At 35.5% G+C, this 16889-nt stretch overlaps 1 protein-coding gene across 4 annotated transcripts in view; it reads right to left on the minus strand.

Annotated features, from left to right (window-relative positions):
* Positions 1-11381: 11381 nt before the first annotated feature.
* The window catches only part of PTBP3 (polypyrimidine tract binding protein 3), a 64070-nt gene continuing 58562 nt past the window's right edge, over positions 11382-16889 (minus strand). For all 4 annotated transcript variants that reach the window (XM_065879790.1, XM_065879793.1, XM_065879794.1 and 1 more), the window contains 4 exons: positions 16019-16111; positions 14798-15014; positions 11666-11743; positions 11382-11514 (listed from right to left, as the gene is read on the minus strand). In XM_065879790.1, the coding sequence (XP_065735862.1) occupies positions 11382-11514; positions 11666-11743; positions 14798-15014; positions 16019-16111 (521 nt within the window). The remainder of the gene's footprint in view (positions 11515-11665; positions 11744-14797; positions 15015-16018; positions 16112-16889) is intronic.

Consider the following 16889-nt stretch of genomic DNA (forward strand, 5'->3'; position numbering starts at 1 on the left):
CCAGAAGCACCAAGGTTCTATCTATAATGGTCTCAGTAGTTTTACTTCACGGGTGAAGGATGGGGACTGCCAAGGGAAAAAAATGGGGGGCTGCTTCCACCAGAAGCTCCTACCAGCTGTAAGGAAATGCAAACCTTTATTTATTCAACAGATAATCTACTGTATACTGGTCTCTGCAGGAGTGCTTTATTTAAGGAAAGACTATGCTTGCTTAGTGAATAGGGGTTATCATTAGAACCCTGTTAATCTCTTTTATCTTTCTGCCTTTATTTGTGAGACTTTATAGTCTAGAAGTGAGCTGCCTTGTCACATGCCAAGCACGCTATTTAATAGTTGTTTCTGTAGCTCTAAGAACTATATGTTTGAAAAAAACAAAAAACTGGAAGCATAATCTGAAAATACAGAGATTCTATGCCTGTTCTGGAAAATCTGGGACTGAGAGCCACCGCACCATATTCAGAGATGTTTAGAAACACTAGTTGTCAATGAATCAGGTAAACTCTTTAGAATTAGTTTGTAAGCTAGTATCATACCGCAGGAAATGACATACCAGTGCTTTACACACTTGATGGCATGGTTAGAGTAACTTTTACTACTTTGGACCCTCCAGTGAACATATTTGTCTATCAAATGAGCCTACACAAAGGCAGTACAGGAATAAAAGGTATGGGAGAGAGAGAATCATTGGGACAATCCTAAACTTTTTTTTTTCAAGTTAAGTTTTTATTCCTACCTAGTTTTATTTCACTCTCAAGCCCATATTTACTGTTTTGTCATAAGGGATACATATGCAGTGGAAATTAGGATAAACAAGGCAATCGAAGCAGACAGCTATGATTAACACACCAAAAGTCTTTTGCAGAAGAACCACAACATATCAATAAATCGAAAGACAGCATTTAAAAAGAAATTAATGAACTAAAAAATAAACTTATTTGGGGGATCAAAACAAGTGAAAAGCAGGTTCTTAAAAATTCTTCTGGCAAGATAACTGAAGGGAAAAAAAAGGCACAGTAGAAACAACCAGCAATTTAAAAATGGCTATAATTACCAATTAAGCATAAATTTTTTTCTAAAGAAGGATATTTATTTATTTATGGCTGCGTTGGGTCTTCATTTCTGCAAGCAGGCTTTCTCTAGTTGTGTTGGTTGGGGCCACACTTCATTGCAGTACGTGGGCTTCTCACTGCAGTGGCTTCTCTTGTTTTGGAGCACGGGCTCTAGGCACGTGGGCTTCAGTAGTTGTGGCGCATGGGCTTGGTTGCTCTGCGGCATATGGGATCTTCCTGGACCAGTGCTCAAACCCGTGTCCCCTGCACTGGCAGGTGGATTCTTAACCACTGCACCACCAGGCAAGTCCCAAGGCAGAAAACTTTAAATATTATATACAACTTTTTAACCAGTTTCAAAACTACTGTGTAAAATGAATTAAGTCAATAATTTTCCAAGTAGAAGGACAGAATGAGTATGGTTATAGAAGATAAAACACTGAATAGGAATACATTATTTAGGTGACAGGAACATGAGTTTCATTGTGCTAGTCTTTCTACTTTTAAAAATGTTTGAAAATTTTCATAAAAACACAAGTTTAAAAAAAACCAAGGTAAACAAATTTTTGAAGCATGATAGGAAGCAAAGTAATTATTTCAAAAACAGGCAAGTGGAAGAATCAAACATTTATCTTGTCTTTCCTATAGATATTGTACCTCAGAGTAACCAAATAGTTGATATTGGGAAGTTTCTCTTATTACATAGAAGTAATCCAAATATATCACACAAAAAGATAGAACTTTGCCATTCTGCAATCCCTAAATATTAATTGACCTATGCAATGATCAGCAATGGCTACTACCATCACAAGAAAAGACACATTATATAAGTGCCCAGTGCCATCTATGAAATATTCTTGCCAAAAAAAAAAAGAGGGAGGCAGGCAGGAGGTAAGGAAAGAAGCAGCTCCCAATTTACAGAAAAGTTGAGGTGGGGAGACCTATTAAAGAAATAATATCATGGGGACATTATCAGCGAAATCCAGATTGTTAGAATTTTCACAAAACAAATAGCTCAATTTCTTCAACAAATAAGTTGCAAGGGGAAAAAAAAGGATGGAAAGGAAAGCTATATATTAAAAGACTGTATCAACAATTGCAATGTATGCATTTATAAATACTGAAATATTTATAGAGATGAAATTATATGAAGACTAGGATTTGTTTCAAAATAATCCAGGGAGTGGATGAAGAGCAGATGAAACAAGATTTGCCACTAGTTGTAGTTGCGTATTGGGAACACGGGGCTCCATCCTACTATACTAACTCGTATATATTTAAGATAAGATTCTTAATGCCAAGAAGTTCTGCTAAGCCTTTTGTATAAAGTCTCCTCGTAGGATGCCAGAGAGCTAGGTAGGTTTTTCTGGCTTTTCTTGGTGGAAATGCATAAGGGGTTAGATATCAAACAACCTACCAGATCAGGCTTATATTTGCAAAAACAAAACTAAAATGTATTAATGAAAACTTTTCTGAAGCTAGTGGAGTGTAAAACCACTCAAAATTATAAAATTTACTTGAAATCACGGTGTGTGATTTTTGTTTTGTCAGAGGAACATTTTTCCCATAGGTATGCCATGGTCAGAGAAATGCAATATACAGATATGCGGGAGAGTGCCATGATGAAACTCAGTGCATGGTATCTTGAGTACTTTATAACATGGCCTTATTTACTGTGTAGAATAATCAGCTGATTTAAGAAACTAGGAGAATGGTTTACAGTTCCTTGCTCAATTACAATCATTTTTCAAAATCCTTTTAATTGAAGTATAATACACAGATAAATGCACAAATCCTAAGTGTACGAGCTCAATGAATTATCAGAAAGTAAACACTCCTGGGTAACTGGTACAAAGGTTAAGAAATAAAACATTAACCACAAACCAGAAACCTCTCCTCAAGCCCTCAATTACCTCCTTCCCAAAGGTAACCACTACCCTATTTCTGAACTTGATGTAAATAGAATTATACATTACACTTTCTTCTGTGTATGGCTTCCTTTGTTCAACATCACATCTGTGAGACTCTTCCCTGTAAGTTTTATGTAGCTTTATTGTGTTCACTTGTATAAAGTATTCCACTATAAAAATACATCGTTATGAAATTTCTTTCTCTCTCATAGTGCCTGTTGCCCTAACGTGTACTTTGTCTAACATATAATACTGGCTTTCATTTGGCTAAAGACAATCTCTTAACAGGTTAGAATTTGACATTTGTTTTTTGTAGGATCAAGGACTTAGATAATTCCATAATTTTAGGCACAGAACAAGGATATAGGTGCTTACTTAACTGAACTGTGGGCAATTTATTCCAACAAAATCAATGAGTTTTTCCTGTTACCCTATGTCCTTAGAACAAACATAGAAATGAAAGAAAACAGATAAAGGGATCTTCATGGAACATTACACTCATTAACTTTTCCTACTCAACTATACTTTTTTATAATAGCAGAGGTAGGAGTTCTACATCTGAACCCAATGATTACAAATGCACTAATTCTAAGAAAACTGCTATAGAATTTTATAAGTTCAACATAAATTGTTTTGATAGAAACATATAGTGAAGAATTTCCATTGGAAGTAGACAATAGAATCGATGTAGGATCACACAAACAGTAAACAAAGTGGGTTTAATACTTTTACTTTTTAAATACTTTCAACTATTACTAACATAGCATCCCAGTTTAATTACCTACAAATGTTGGGCATTAAAAAATGGGTACAGCTTGTTTGACAGTATCCTCTTGATTATTTCTGCAACTGTTCAAGTAATGGCATATGTCTTAGAAATGATCATTGCTCTGAAATGACATTTCTTAGAGATAATTATTGCAGGGTATGTGTTCCTACATATTCATAATTAGCTGTAGGATAGCTTTAGCCATGTGTATTCTGATTAGAATGGCCGAGAGGGAGGCCTTATGATCCATTTGGGGGGCTTTCCATTGAAGGAAAGAGTTGAAGACTACTTGATTTATGGATTTAGGCTGACATTTCCACTAGATTACACAGTTCTGAAAGGTAAATCACCATATCCCTAACCTTTCATTATCTTTCCCAGCACAAAGCTCAGTTCTGGTACAATCAGTACTTGGTGAGCTGAAGGAATAATTTTCACTAAACAGTGTTAAGCGCTGAATTACATCCCGTCAAAATTCTTCTGTTGAAGTCCTAAACCCCAGTATCTCAGAATGTAACTGTATTTGGAGATATAGCCTTTAAAGAGGTAATTGAGGTAAAATGAGATCAGATGGGTGGGCCCTAATCCAATATGAATGGTGTCCTTATAAAAAGAGATTAGGATACAGACACACACAGAGGAAAGATCATGTGAAGGTACTGGGAGAAGATGGCCACCTACAAGTCAAGGAAAGAGGTCTCGGAAGAAATCAACCCTGGTGACACCTTGATCTTGGACTTCTAACCTCCGGAACTGTAAGAAAACACATTTCTGTTGTTGAAGCTGCCCAGTCTGTGGTACTTTATTATGTCAGCACTAGCAAACGAATACATATACTGTAGTAACTACTTTTTTAAGAGTTAGCTTTCTCAAATTTGCAACTTGAAATTACTTTAAAGTTTTCAGAAGTTGGCAGGCATTTTTGCTCTTCAGCAGAAAAAATACCCTCAGCACTTATGCAATGCCTTTAAATTGGTTTTGGCAGTTCTCAGAAGAGTATATAAATGCTCCAACCCCATGTACAGACCTTCAAGAACACGACCCTCACAGCACTTGGCAGGGCAGAACTGCAACATCAGGGTGCAATGGAAAGTACTGGATAATGTTAAGGAGACCTGGGTTCTAGTCCAGACTATGCCATTAACTGGCATGTGGCCTTAGGCAAGTCACTTCCTTCTCTGAGCCGCTCATCTTTAAAAGGTGGAAATTGAACTAGGTAGCCTCTTAGATCCATTTATACTCAAGACTTTGTGACTGTTAATGATGGTTACAAGCCTCTGCTGTAAATAAGCATTTCATGGTCAAGCAAGTTTATAAAAACCTATTTGGCCATAGGGCTATTTTGTCTTTTCCTGATAAAAATGCCTCTAGATCTTAAAAAAAAAATTGATCTAGTTACATTCACGGAGACAATAGATTTTAGATGAGCCAGCGAAGATCAGCAGTAGTTACCTAGTTTTCTATTCCATTAAAAATAAATCCCACCCCCCCCCAAGAAAAAATTCCCACTTGCAAAAATATCCTAGAATAGGGACTTCCCTGGTGGTCCAGTGGTTAAGAAACCGCCTTCCAATGCAGGGGACAAGGGTTCGATCCCTGGTCAGGGAACTAAGATCCCACATGCTGTGGGGCAACTAAGCCCACGTGCCACAACTACTGAGCCCGTGTGCTCTAGAGCCTGTGCACCACAACTAGAGAGAAGCCCATATGCTGCAACTAGAGAAGCCCGCACGCAGCAACAAGAGCCCACGAACCACAAGGAAAGATCCCACATGCGGCAACTAAGACCCTATGCAGTCAAATAAATAAACATTAAAAAAAAAGATCCTAGAATAAAAGATTAAAATAAATGACTGCTTAGACTCCTACAATCCAATAACGCTTTAAAGAACCTAGAAAAAAAACATTTGCCTATGGAAAAGCAATATATAGGCAGCTGGTAACTGTGTTACCCTTCAATCAAAAAAAACACAAACTTGGTTTGAGATCACACCTCGAAATGTCTCAAAATTTATGTATACTCATCCCCTAGGGAAGTCAAAAACCGAACTGGAAAAATGTTCCAACTCTTCTTTGGCACTGCACATATATGTATATGTGTGTGTGTGTGTGTGTGTGTGTGTGTGTGTGTGAGAGAGAGAGAGAGAGAGAGAGAGAGAGAGAGAGAGAGGGAGAGAGAGAGAGGGGAGAGAGAGAGAGAGAGAGAGAGAGAGAGAGAGAGAGAGAGATGCACAGAAAGATAGCGAAAGACATCACTCATGCAAATGTGCCAACATGTACTTGTACAAAGGGGGCGTGCCACTGAAGCAGCTATTTGTAGGACGGTTAGAAAAGCATTCTGTTTCTCAAAATGAGAACTGTTCCTTAAGTAAAAGAGAGGTGATTAGTAGACTTAAGGTTTTTCAGTTTTTAAAGTGGTATGAATATGTGCTTGCTATGCTCTCACTATAACAAGTTTAGATGGATGGCTATGACAAAGAAAATATGACATCATTAGAATTACAGGTAAGACAAGGGGAAACCCAAAGTACAGACAAGAACACAGAAATATTTTTAAGAGAGTACAGATGTCATGACATTTATTAAAAGGCATGCTACAATGCTATACTTGTTAGGAAAGAGATTAGAGATATCAAGTAATAGTCAGCAAATATACAAACTGAACAAAAATGGAATATATTGTAGTGTACAGAAGCTTGAATTAACCATGCACTACGCACTTAGAAAATATGTTTTTTAATATTTTATCTTCTCTTCGCATTTATAACATAATTCACTTCAGTAATCACAGAATCCTTTTCTTCCAATGCCACAAACTGTGTTACAAATGAAAGCTGGTACTGCTGCTTATCAAAATATACAAGACAACTGATGTTTTATATAAAACCACTTTATATGTTAACTTGTTCCCAAAAACCATTTTTTTTTCTTTTTCGGCCTGGTTTTAAAAAATGTTGTTACAAATATTTACAGCATTTTCTTCTGTTAGATGAACATTCTTATAAACTGAAAAAGGGAATTTTATGAACAGACCACATAAAACACGAGACAATGTCAGAGGCTCCTAGCTGTGCTATTTTTTTTTTCTTAAATACAGTACTGAAAATGCCCATAAAACCCATGTTGTCCTAATCCATTCTGTTCACATTTAAACTCCCATTTTCTCTAAGTAGTCTATTCGCCGATAGGAAATAGAAAGTAAAGGCCGCTTTGCACTGGATCTTCTTTCAGAAAGGAGCTTGGGAAAAGAAATGCTTAACAGAAAGGAGTCAAAACCAGAACAGTCAGTCTTTGGTCAGAGCAATGAGGTGACATTTTGATGCAAAACTTTGCTTGGTCAGCAGTCTTTATAATTAGTACTTTTTGGATGTGGGATGAATTTTTTAAAGATCTGGGTAACAATGGTAAGGGGGAAAAAAGGCTAGAGTATGATTTTTTTTAATGACATCAAAAATAGCTATTTAAATATTTGTTATTACAACTACTACATAGATTCAAGAACTAAAAACAATGTAACAACAACAACAAAAATCTGTTTACAGTGCTGATTTAAGCTTGCCATGAGCAGCTTTCAATCATGACTACTATCACCAAGGTCACTGGACCAGAAAAATATCCCTGTTCTCTGGAACATATGCCTCAGGTTACAGAAACTAAGACGACTACCACAAACATTACGAGCAGCTCTGTTCTTGGACCTGCACAATGCTATATAATGAATATTATGTGATGAAGGCAAAAAGTGTAACTGAGACTTCATTCTACAGTTACAACTGTTTGCTTGAACGGATGGTGTGTGGGACAACATTCTTTTAAAACTATAGTATGTATTTCCTGAAAACCAGAATACTGATACTACCTTAGTCTCAAATAGGAAGAAAAGATCAATTAAGACTACTGAAGAAGGCACATAACCTTTGGTCCTGTTTTGTTTTTCTCCCTCTATAAAACCCCCAAAACTAATATTTTAGTAATTTTCTATTTTTTAAATCATTCACAATTAGCTGTTAAAATTTGCTCTGAAAAAAGACTGCAAATAGTCTTGTAGACAATAATACAGCTCTTAAAAGACAGCTGAGTTATATTTTCTTTAAAGAAAAAGTTCTGTGCAATCTAAATTGTATTTCTTTTAGCACAACAGTAGAATATTTTAAGTCTGGCAGTTTTATTCTTGTTAACAACAGATCAAGACAAAGGAAAAGTTAAGAAAAATGCTTTTACGCATAGTCATGCTGTCTTTTTGGTTTTAAAAATAGCAGTACACACTAGGTTTTCTAAGAGATAGGCTGATAGTTTGGCAAACAGGGCTTTTAAGTGACTCACTGGGTGGGGGGGGAACACATACTTTTGAGCTTGTCATCTTTTGTCCAAAAATACTTAGTGGAAACCGAAGAGGAATTACATGTTAATATAAATGTATATATAACCTTTGCTGCCTAATGACATGGAAGCTTTCAAAAGTTTATATAAAACTGATCAGAGACATTCATGAGAGTTACTTTTAATCAACTGAAGCAGAACCTATAATCACCATCCTAGGTGGAGCCAAAAAAAGGCATTGCTTCCATAAGGAATTTGTCTCTAAAAACTGTGAGATTTGCAACTTTCAACAAAATCAGAAACATTACTACAAATTAACATAACAATATTTAGCCTTAAATAACGAATTTATGGCATTCTGCAGAAGCTATTGGGTAATTCTGATACTCTCCTGTAAGTTATCAAATTATTAAGGTTATTTTTCTATTTGTATCTCACAGGAAAAACAATTTACTGCTATGCAAGTTATTTAAATCTCAAAGTAGAACTTTTTGGCATAAATTGCTACTGTTAAACGTGTACTGCTATTTTTTAATAAAGTCCTGAATATACATACTTTGTGTTAAAGTCAGACACCTCCAAAAATAAGACAATACTCCTTAAAATTAAGTAAATAAACTTAAAAATAGGATACTATAACAGCTCAACAGCAAAAATAAACATTGCTCAGAAGATATCAACTACATGCATGCCAAAGCAAAAAATACAAAGATCTAGTTTTTCCACTGCCCTGATATTTTAAAATCTTTTTACAGAAACTATACCAACACAAATACTGTAGACCTCTATAATTCAAAGAGCAAATAGCCCAATATGGACAACATCCATGTGCTACAGCTAATTTTAGACACAAATTGATGGTTGCAAACACACTATTTTAAACAAGAATATCTCACCTTTTCCAAATCTTAATTTGATTAATGTTCTTTGTCAATAAATTAAGATGTATGTAATGTACATATGTACGTACAACACTAGAAAAGTGTATGTATGTATATACACTTATCTATACACACACACACGCGCGCGCGCGCAAATCCCTGAAAAGGATTCCAATGTTCTCTCTCAAATATGAAGGCCATTCCCTACTTCAAAATTACATTCAATACCATTGTGATCTCCCTTCTGCTACACTTCTGCTACACTTACACTGACTGTTATAGGAATCATGAATTAAAACTACACAGTAATTCCTAACTAAAAAAAAACCAATTTAACATGCCACTGAAAATTATAATAGTGCCTGTATGGAAGGAAAAAAATGAAGCAATTTGGGGAGATTTCTTAAAGAAATCGTTTTTTCCCCTTCCCTCTTACTCAGTGTTTTGGTAAAAATATATTCCATAAGTGAAAAAAATAAAAATTAGATAAATGATTATACCTATCAGCCAATAGTAAAATTGATCCTTTTGAAAGATCTCAATATAGTGTCCTCCTTTGTATTCTAACAACTAATTGTTGCTCAGCGTTGAGTGAATTCTGCTTTTTAACAATTATCTTTTGTAGTCTCTAAGTTTTTATAAAATTTCTTCCTGTGTTCAAATTAATGGCTGGAATATAGCAAAGAAATTGAGATATTCTTTTAAAAGGTGAGATGAACCACTCTGAGAATCTGAAAAGTGTAAAAGGGGTGGACAAAAATGACCCTTTTAACAAATTCTGCTTTAAAAAAATCCGATCAAGCACTGAAGGAATTAACAAAAGCAAAGTATCTAACTAAAAAGAAACAATTTTACATTATACAATCACTGAAGCAACATTAAAATGTACTCTCACATTCAACTAAAAAGAGGGACAGAGTATGAGAAAGAATCCACCTTCTCATACTCCATATATGTGGGCACTCAGTAATGAAGTTACATTAACAAAGAAAAGCAAGTTCTCACGAGTATATGACAAAAACCAAGTAATCCTGAGACAAATTCTAATGGGTGATAAAGATCAGACAAGATCCAGAACTGAGACTGCATGTTATAGCCCCAAATTGGTATGCTATAACTGGCAATGACCACTATTGGTCACAATATGAAGAGGCCTACAGGTGTGCACTGAGTTATTCCCCAAACCGTTTAACCCTTCCTCACCCCATCTCTACACCAAAGCACCAAAAAATTTGAATAGAAACTAGTAGTTATTGAAAATCACTTAAAATTGCAATGAAAAAAACTTTAAAATGCTTACCAAATCAGGGAAAGAAAAAACGAATGCTCACCAAGCCCACGATATAGCTTTGAAGATACTTAGATAAAAGTCTAACCTATTATATCATAAGCACATAATAAGGCACATAATAGGAAATTAAGTAAATACACAGTAATTCTGAATAAGTATTAGAGATTATAGTGGTACAAAAAACCCTTGAGATTGATTTTTTTCTAAAAGAAGACTTTACCAAAAATAACTTTTAAAAAATCTGTCAAACCATATGATAGACCTGAATATTTTCCTTAAGACTGTAAACTTTTTTCTGAAAACAACTATAAAAAAGTAGTTTATAAGTAGGATTATTTTTCTTTTTAAATTTTCCAAGATCATATTATATTATTCGGCAAGTGTCATTTTGAAATTTAAAACATGTTTTTTCCTAATAAAATTATTAATTATTCTGACATCTTAATAGATCCTGGTTGGATTCCACTTAATTTCCCTGGAGACAGTTGAGACACTTCATTCTCCAAATAGTCTTAAAAAGTTAAAGATATGCAAAGGAGTGTCTTACAGTGGGAAAAAAAAAGTGAAAGAAAACACGCAGATTTATAAATTTGCTTCCAATACAACCCAATTTGTTTATGTATAGTAAATATCAGTATATGCCAAATAACTGATGTAACTTATAAGGGAACACAGTTTTCTAGAGGAGTCAAACTTCTGAATCATACAGTTAAAATCTTGGTTGTAGGTAATTTAAATTACTTATGTCAAGTAATTTTAAAAGTCTGTATGTTTAAATTTTTCAAAGTACAAAGGAGTTTAGAAATGTTGTATAAGGCTGATCTGGACCCAAACGAAAAGAAAGACCATCCTCTTGAAATCCAATTTAATATAGGGAATTAAATTATTGAAAAAAAATTTTTTCCTGATTCTTTTTTCCTGAAGATTATTTTCATTTTAGAAACTATGGGACAAAGGAAAAACATGCCTCTGGTGACGTATTGGCAGAGGGTTTAAGGGAAAAGAGAACATCCCATGATTTTTTGAATATACTTGAATATCAAACTCAGGAAGAGTTATTTTTGTGAAAGAGGCAGAATTGGTCTTGAGCTGCTTCAGTCTATGTCTGAAGGGTTTTACTAAAATTATGGTCCAGTCTTAGGAGAAAAATTCACAGAAAAGTTAGATTGTAGATTTTGAGAAGGAAACTCTGAGGTGGTGATTTTCTCCAAGGTCATGGTTATGAAGTTCAATGAGAGCCTGGATTGCTTCTTCCACAGATCCCAACTGAATGAGTGCCATTTTGCGATCTTTCCTGAAAATGGTAGAAGAAATAGAAAAAGCATATAGAATTAATTTTGCCTACAAACCTCTTCCCCAGACCTAGAAGACTTCATTAAACTACCTTAAACATTTGCAGATCATATTAAATAATGTTAATGTATTTCTTAAAAGCATGGACTTACTGAAAGAATTTAAAAGCCTTCACTGAACATCCGGCTTCTGTGAAAAGGTTCTTCAGATCATCTACTGTAACAGAGGGGCTGTGAAAACATTACAGAGAGAGTCAACTATTTTATCCCTAATTTTTAAATGATGCAAAGATTAACTCCTGAAATCATCAAGTTTCCAGAATTTTCACATTTCAAAGAGCATAAAGCCACGCAATGAAGACATGATTTGCAAGTGCCCTGAAAGATGTTCAAGGTTGATGCAAACATGTTCTCAAACGATGGAATTTTGTCTCAAATCTTTTGCACAGGACATGGGCAGTATATAAAGAACAAGAAAATCTTTCTATATTTATTCTTTCAATGGGATTATTACCCACAATTAACTCTAGTACTTCCAAAGATACTTCCCTAGCTCTGACTTGTCTTCTATGGTCCAGCGTTTTCCACTACTAGGCCAGTAGATTTTCAATTACTTTCAGGGTAATTATGAACATGTGTATGTGGTAACCAGGTTCTAAGATAGTCCCCAACTACTCTTGCCTCCTAGTAGTCACACTTTTGGTACTCCCCTCCCATATCTAATAAGAATGTCCTCTGTAACCCTCAGGGTATTGTAGATATGACACATGTGACTTCTGAGGCTGAGAGACACTGCAATTTCCACCTTGCCCTCTCTTGAATCACTAGCTTTGGAAGAAACCAGCTGCTATTTCACGTGGACGATCAGCAGCCCTATGGAGAGCTCCTTGTGGCAAGGAGCCACAAGTTGACAGCTCCTCCTGTCAACAACTAAGTATATGGTGAGCCACTTTGGAAGTGGATTCTCTATCCCCAATTAAGCCTTCAGATGCAACCTTATGAGAGATTCAGCCAAAACCACCCAGCTAAGTCACTTCTGGATTCCTGACTTACAGTAACAGTTTGAGATAATGAACGTCTACTATTGTGTTAAGCTGTTAAGTTTTGGGGTGATCTATTACGCAGCAGTAGATAACTAATACAGTGGTCTATCACATGAGAATCAACTGACTAAAAGCAGACTCTTCCTCATCTCACAACTCCCAGCAAGGAGGGTGTTATAGAACAATAATTGGCTCTGCAAGGAGACAGATATAAGTTCACATTCTATTTTTCATTCACCTGGTATGTCACTCTTAAGTTACTTAATCTGAGCCTCTCACTTTCATTGTTAAAATGAAACTAATGACCTTTACTCCAAATGTTATTATGGATAAACTGCTAGAGACAGAACGTAGAATAGTGGTTACCAGGGACTGGGGGTAGAGAGAAACGAGGAGATACTGTTTAATGGGTACAGAGCTTCAGTCTGAGATGATGACAAGGATCCGCAGATGGATATAAGTGATGGTTGCACACTATGAATGTACTTAATGTGAACGTACACTCAAAAACGGTTAAAATGGTAAAACTTAGGTTATGTATTTAACCACAATTTTAAAAGAAGGTTATTATGGAGATTAAATGAGGTAACACACGTAAAACACCAGCACAGTGCCCAGACTTGGCAGATGGTTAAAAAAAGTATTAACGTCTTTTCTCTCTTCTACCTACATGTCCAATGCAGGCTGCAACTTGAGACCAGCTCCTGGATAAATGTACTTAAGAGGGAGCCTGCTTTAGAATTTAAATACGTTGCCTCTCTCCCTGACTCTGTAGTGATGAGGTGCTAAATTTCTAGATTTTTTTCTCAAGTGACTCTTCCAGTTGCCTGGCTGGCATGAGGTTTGAGCCATTGCCCAATTCGGATTCAAGGTTTCTCCATATAGCCTAATTGGAGACTAGCTAGGAGCCTGGGCATTCAACAGCATTTTGAATAATTATTTTCTCTTCCTATTCAAATCCCATTCTCATTCTCAGAAATATTCCAGTAATGTACCCTTCTCCATTCCCTCAGTCTTTAACTTTTCACACAGATGCTCGCACACAACTATACCCCACAGCTTTTATCCTTCCTTCCCAAAGCTTATCCCTCTTCATGTATTAGATTAAGTTATATAAAACTGCCAACTTGGGACTTCCCTGGTGGCGCAGTGGTTAAGAATCTGCCTGCCAATGCAGGGGACACAGGTTCAAGCCCTGGTCTGGGAAGACCCCACATGCCGCTGAGCAACTAAGCCCATGTACCACAACTACTGGGCCCACACTCTGCCACAAACAGAAGCCACTGCAATGAGAAGCCCGCACACTGCAACAAACAGCAGCCCCTGCTCGCCACAACTAGAGAAAGCTCGTGCACAGCAACGAAGACCCAACATAGCCCCCTTTGTACATCAAGGATTTCAAGAATTAAAACTGGGGTTGCCAGGTGCTTTCTATAAAGGGCCATACAGTAAATTTCTTAGGCTCTGATGGCCATACAGCCTCTGTTGTAACTATTCAGCTTTGTTGTTATAGCTCAAAAGCAGCTATAGCTAATACATAAATGAATAAATATGGTTGTGTTCCATAAAACTTTATTTATGGAAGGTGAAATTTTAATTTTATATAATTTTCTCAAATCACAAAAAATTTTTCTTTTGTTTTTCCGTAACCACTTGAAAATGTAAAAACCAATCTTAGATCATGGGCCTTACAAAAACAGACGGATTTGGACCATAGGCTATAGTTTGTCGATCTCTAAGTTAGATGATGACTAAAGAACAAGTCTGCTACAACACTGGTTAAATACAGAGTGGTTACAAGAAAATTTTTAGCTTTTAGATATATATATGGCTTTGCAGCTTGTAGGTAAAAAATAGAGAATTCAGTTTTACCAAATTCTTAGATACAGAAATTATTTGATTTTGCTATGCTGGTCACTAAAGGTTCTTTACTTATACAAAAGGATGAACAAGTATACACCAGTGGAATATTTCTGCACAGATTTTTGCCATTCTATAACTGAAAGTTAACAGGTGCTAATTCTCTGTTTGGAAAGAAAAATTTAAAACATTGCTATCTTTCACTTTCATAGTGTATGGTTAGAGATAAACTTCTTAAGACATGATGGCAAATAAATCATCTTACGAGAAATTAGTGAATAGGACAACTGCTACGTTAGAATAATTTCAGTTTTTACCTCCCCAAACCATATACTGTAGATTATTAATCATCTAAATGAATAGTAACTAATTAGATACATACGGGATGTTGGAAAGATGCAGAGTAGCTGATGGTGGAAAAATATTCTGGAAGTTTTTAGAGCCAGGCTTTTTAAAGCGATGCAAAGGACTATTGCTAAAATCCTTAGTCAGACCTTGGTCTTCTTGTCCCTCTCGAGGAAGCTGAACTGCTTGATGTTTGGACAGTGTAGCACGAAGCACTTTCCCATAAAGTCTCTGACCACTCAGATGGTTCATTGCTGGTGCATAAGAAGAAAATAAGGAAAGTCTGGGTACTAAGATAGAGTCTCTGTAAAACTGTCTATCATAATTCTTTTTATTTAGTCATTTAAAAAATTATACTGTCAGTTTGAGGGCTTAAAAATGGTTTTAAATTTAAAAACTCTTATATACGAAAATGTATTAAATGACTCTGTTTTTCTGTAATGAAAGAAAAGCAATACAACAAAAAGTAACTATTTTCCTAGCAGAGTGCTAGGAAGTTCCAGAATGCCTGAAACATACCACATGTTCAGGAAATGATTATTGAATAAATTAGTTTAATCTCAAGTAAATTTTTTTTAAACATCTTTATTGGAGTATAACTGCTTTACAACGGTGTGTTAGTTTCTGCTGTATAACAAAAGTGTATCAGCTATACTATACATATATCCCCATGTCTCCTCCCTCTTGTGTCTTGTTCCCACCCTCCCTATCCCACCCCTCTAGGTGGTCACAAAGCACCAAGCTGATCTCCCTGTGCTATGTGGCTGCTTCCCACTAGCTATCTATTTTTAATCCCAAGTAAAGCTTTTTAAATAAAAAATCTGAGCAATAATATTTCAACAGCCACTATAATAATAAGCGGTGAGATTGTAGAATGACACTTTCTTGAACCATCATTATGAAGTATTCCCAAACTGTTATGCCATGCAACAGTTCTAGAAAACTTAATTTGAAAGGAAAATAAATAAGCAAACAAACAAATAAAATGAAAGAAAACAAGTCATGTTTATTAGTTTAAAGCTAATGGAAAAACCCTAGAGTCAAAGCTCTAAACATCAACAATATATTCAAATAGATAAATGAACTTCAAAGAATAATAAATATTTTAAAATCTTAAAATATAAGCAGATCCAAATAATAATGGAGATATTAACATAAGGAGGTACTCTTCCTACTAGCCATAAGTTTATTTTATAGGAAAATTCACATATAAAAGGGGCAGGTTATCATTATTATTATTATTATTAATCGTTAGTACCTAGCTGAGCTTGATTTGCATCTGCCATCTGAACCAATGCATTTTCTTTCTTATTAAACATTATCTTCACTCGATGTACATCACCATATACTCCTAATTAAAAAGACAAAACAAAACAATTTTTTAATGCTGATTGTGTAATGTTCAATTAACTTTACTAATATATTTAAAGAAAGCTTCTTTTCTCATACTATATGCTTTCCCTGGGCAATTTCATACAAATGCTCCCAAATTTGTAATCTCTCCTATGTTCCAGATTTATTAATCTAGTACCCCCGTTCACCTGGATGTCCCATAAACACTTCAACTGATTCACCTGCTCTTTCCTGCACCCTTCTGTGTTCACTAACTCTGTTGATAAACAGTACCATCATGCACTTATTTGCTCCAGTCAGACATCTGGGAGTCATCTTTTGACTTACCCCTTTCCTTAGACACTTACACATCCAGTCAACTACCAGCACTCATTGATTCTATGGCCTAAATATCTCTCACATTTGTCCACTTCTTCCCATCCTCACTACCATCAAACCTATTATCACCAATTCACATCTGGACTATCACCATAGCCTCCTAACTGATCTCATTACATCCATTTTTTCTATGCTAGTGTTCCCCAAAGTGGGTCCCACATCCCCAAAAGCAGGCAAAATGATTCACTGGGGTGTGGGAGGAAAATAAACTTTTACTTGTACTGATTTGTTTATATAAACCAGTATGAAAAACTACATTTTACTAATTTTCAACATATAGAAGAAATTATATACAGAAGTTTCTACAATATGAAGGGCATTCTCTCATTTTTAAAATTTAGTGTATTAAAATATATTGCAATTTATGTGGAACAGGGTATCGCCAATATCATAAAAAT

Source organism: Phocoena phocoena, chromosome 6, assembly GCF_963924675.1.
Source record: "Phocoena phocoena chromosome 6, mPhoPho1.1, whole genome shotgun sequence".
Lineage (NCBI taxonomy): Eukaryota > Metazoa > Chordata > Mammalia > Artiodactyla > Phocoenidae > Phocoena > Phocoena phocoena.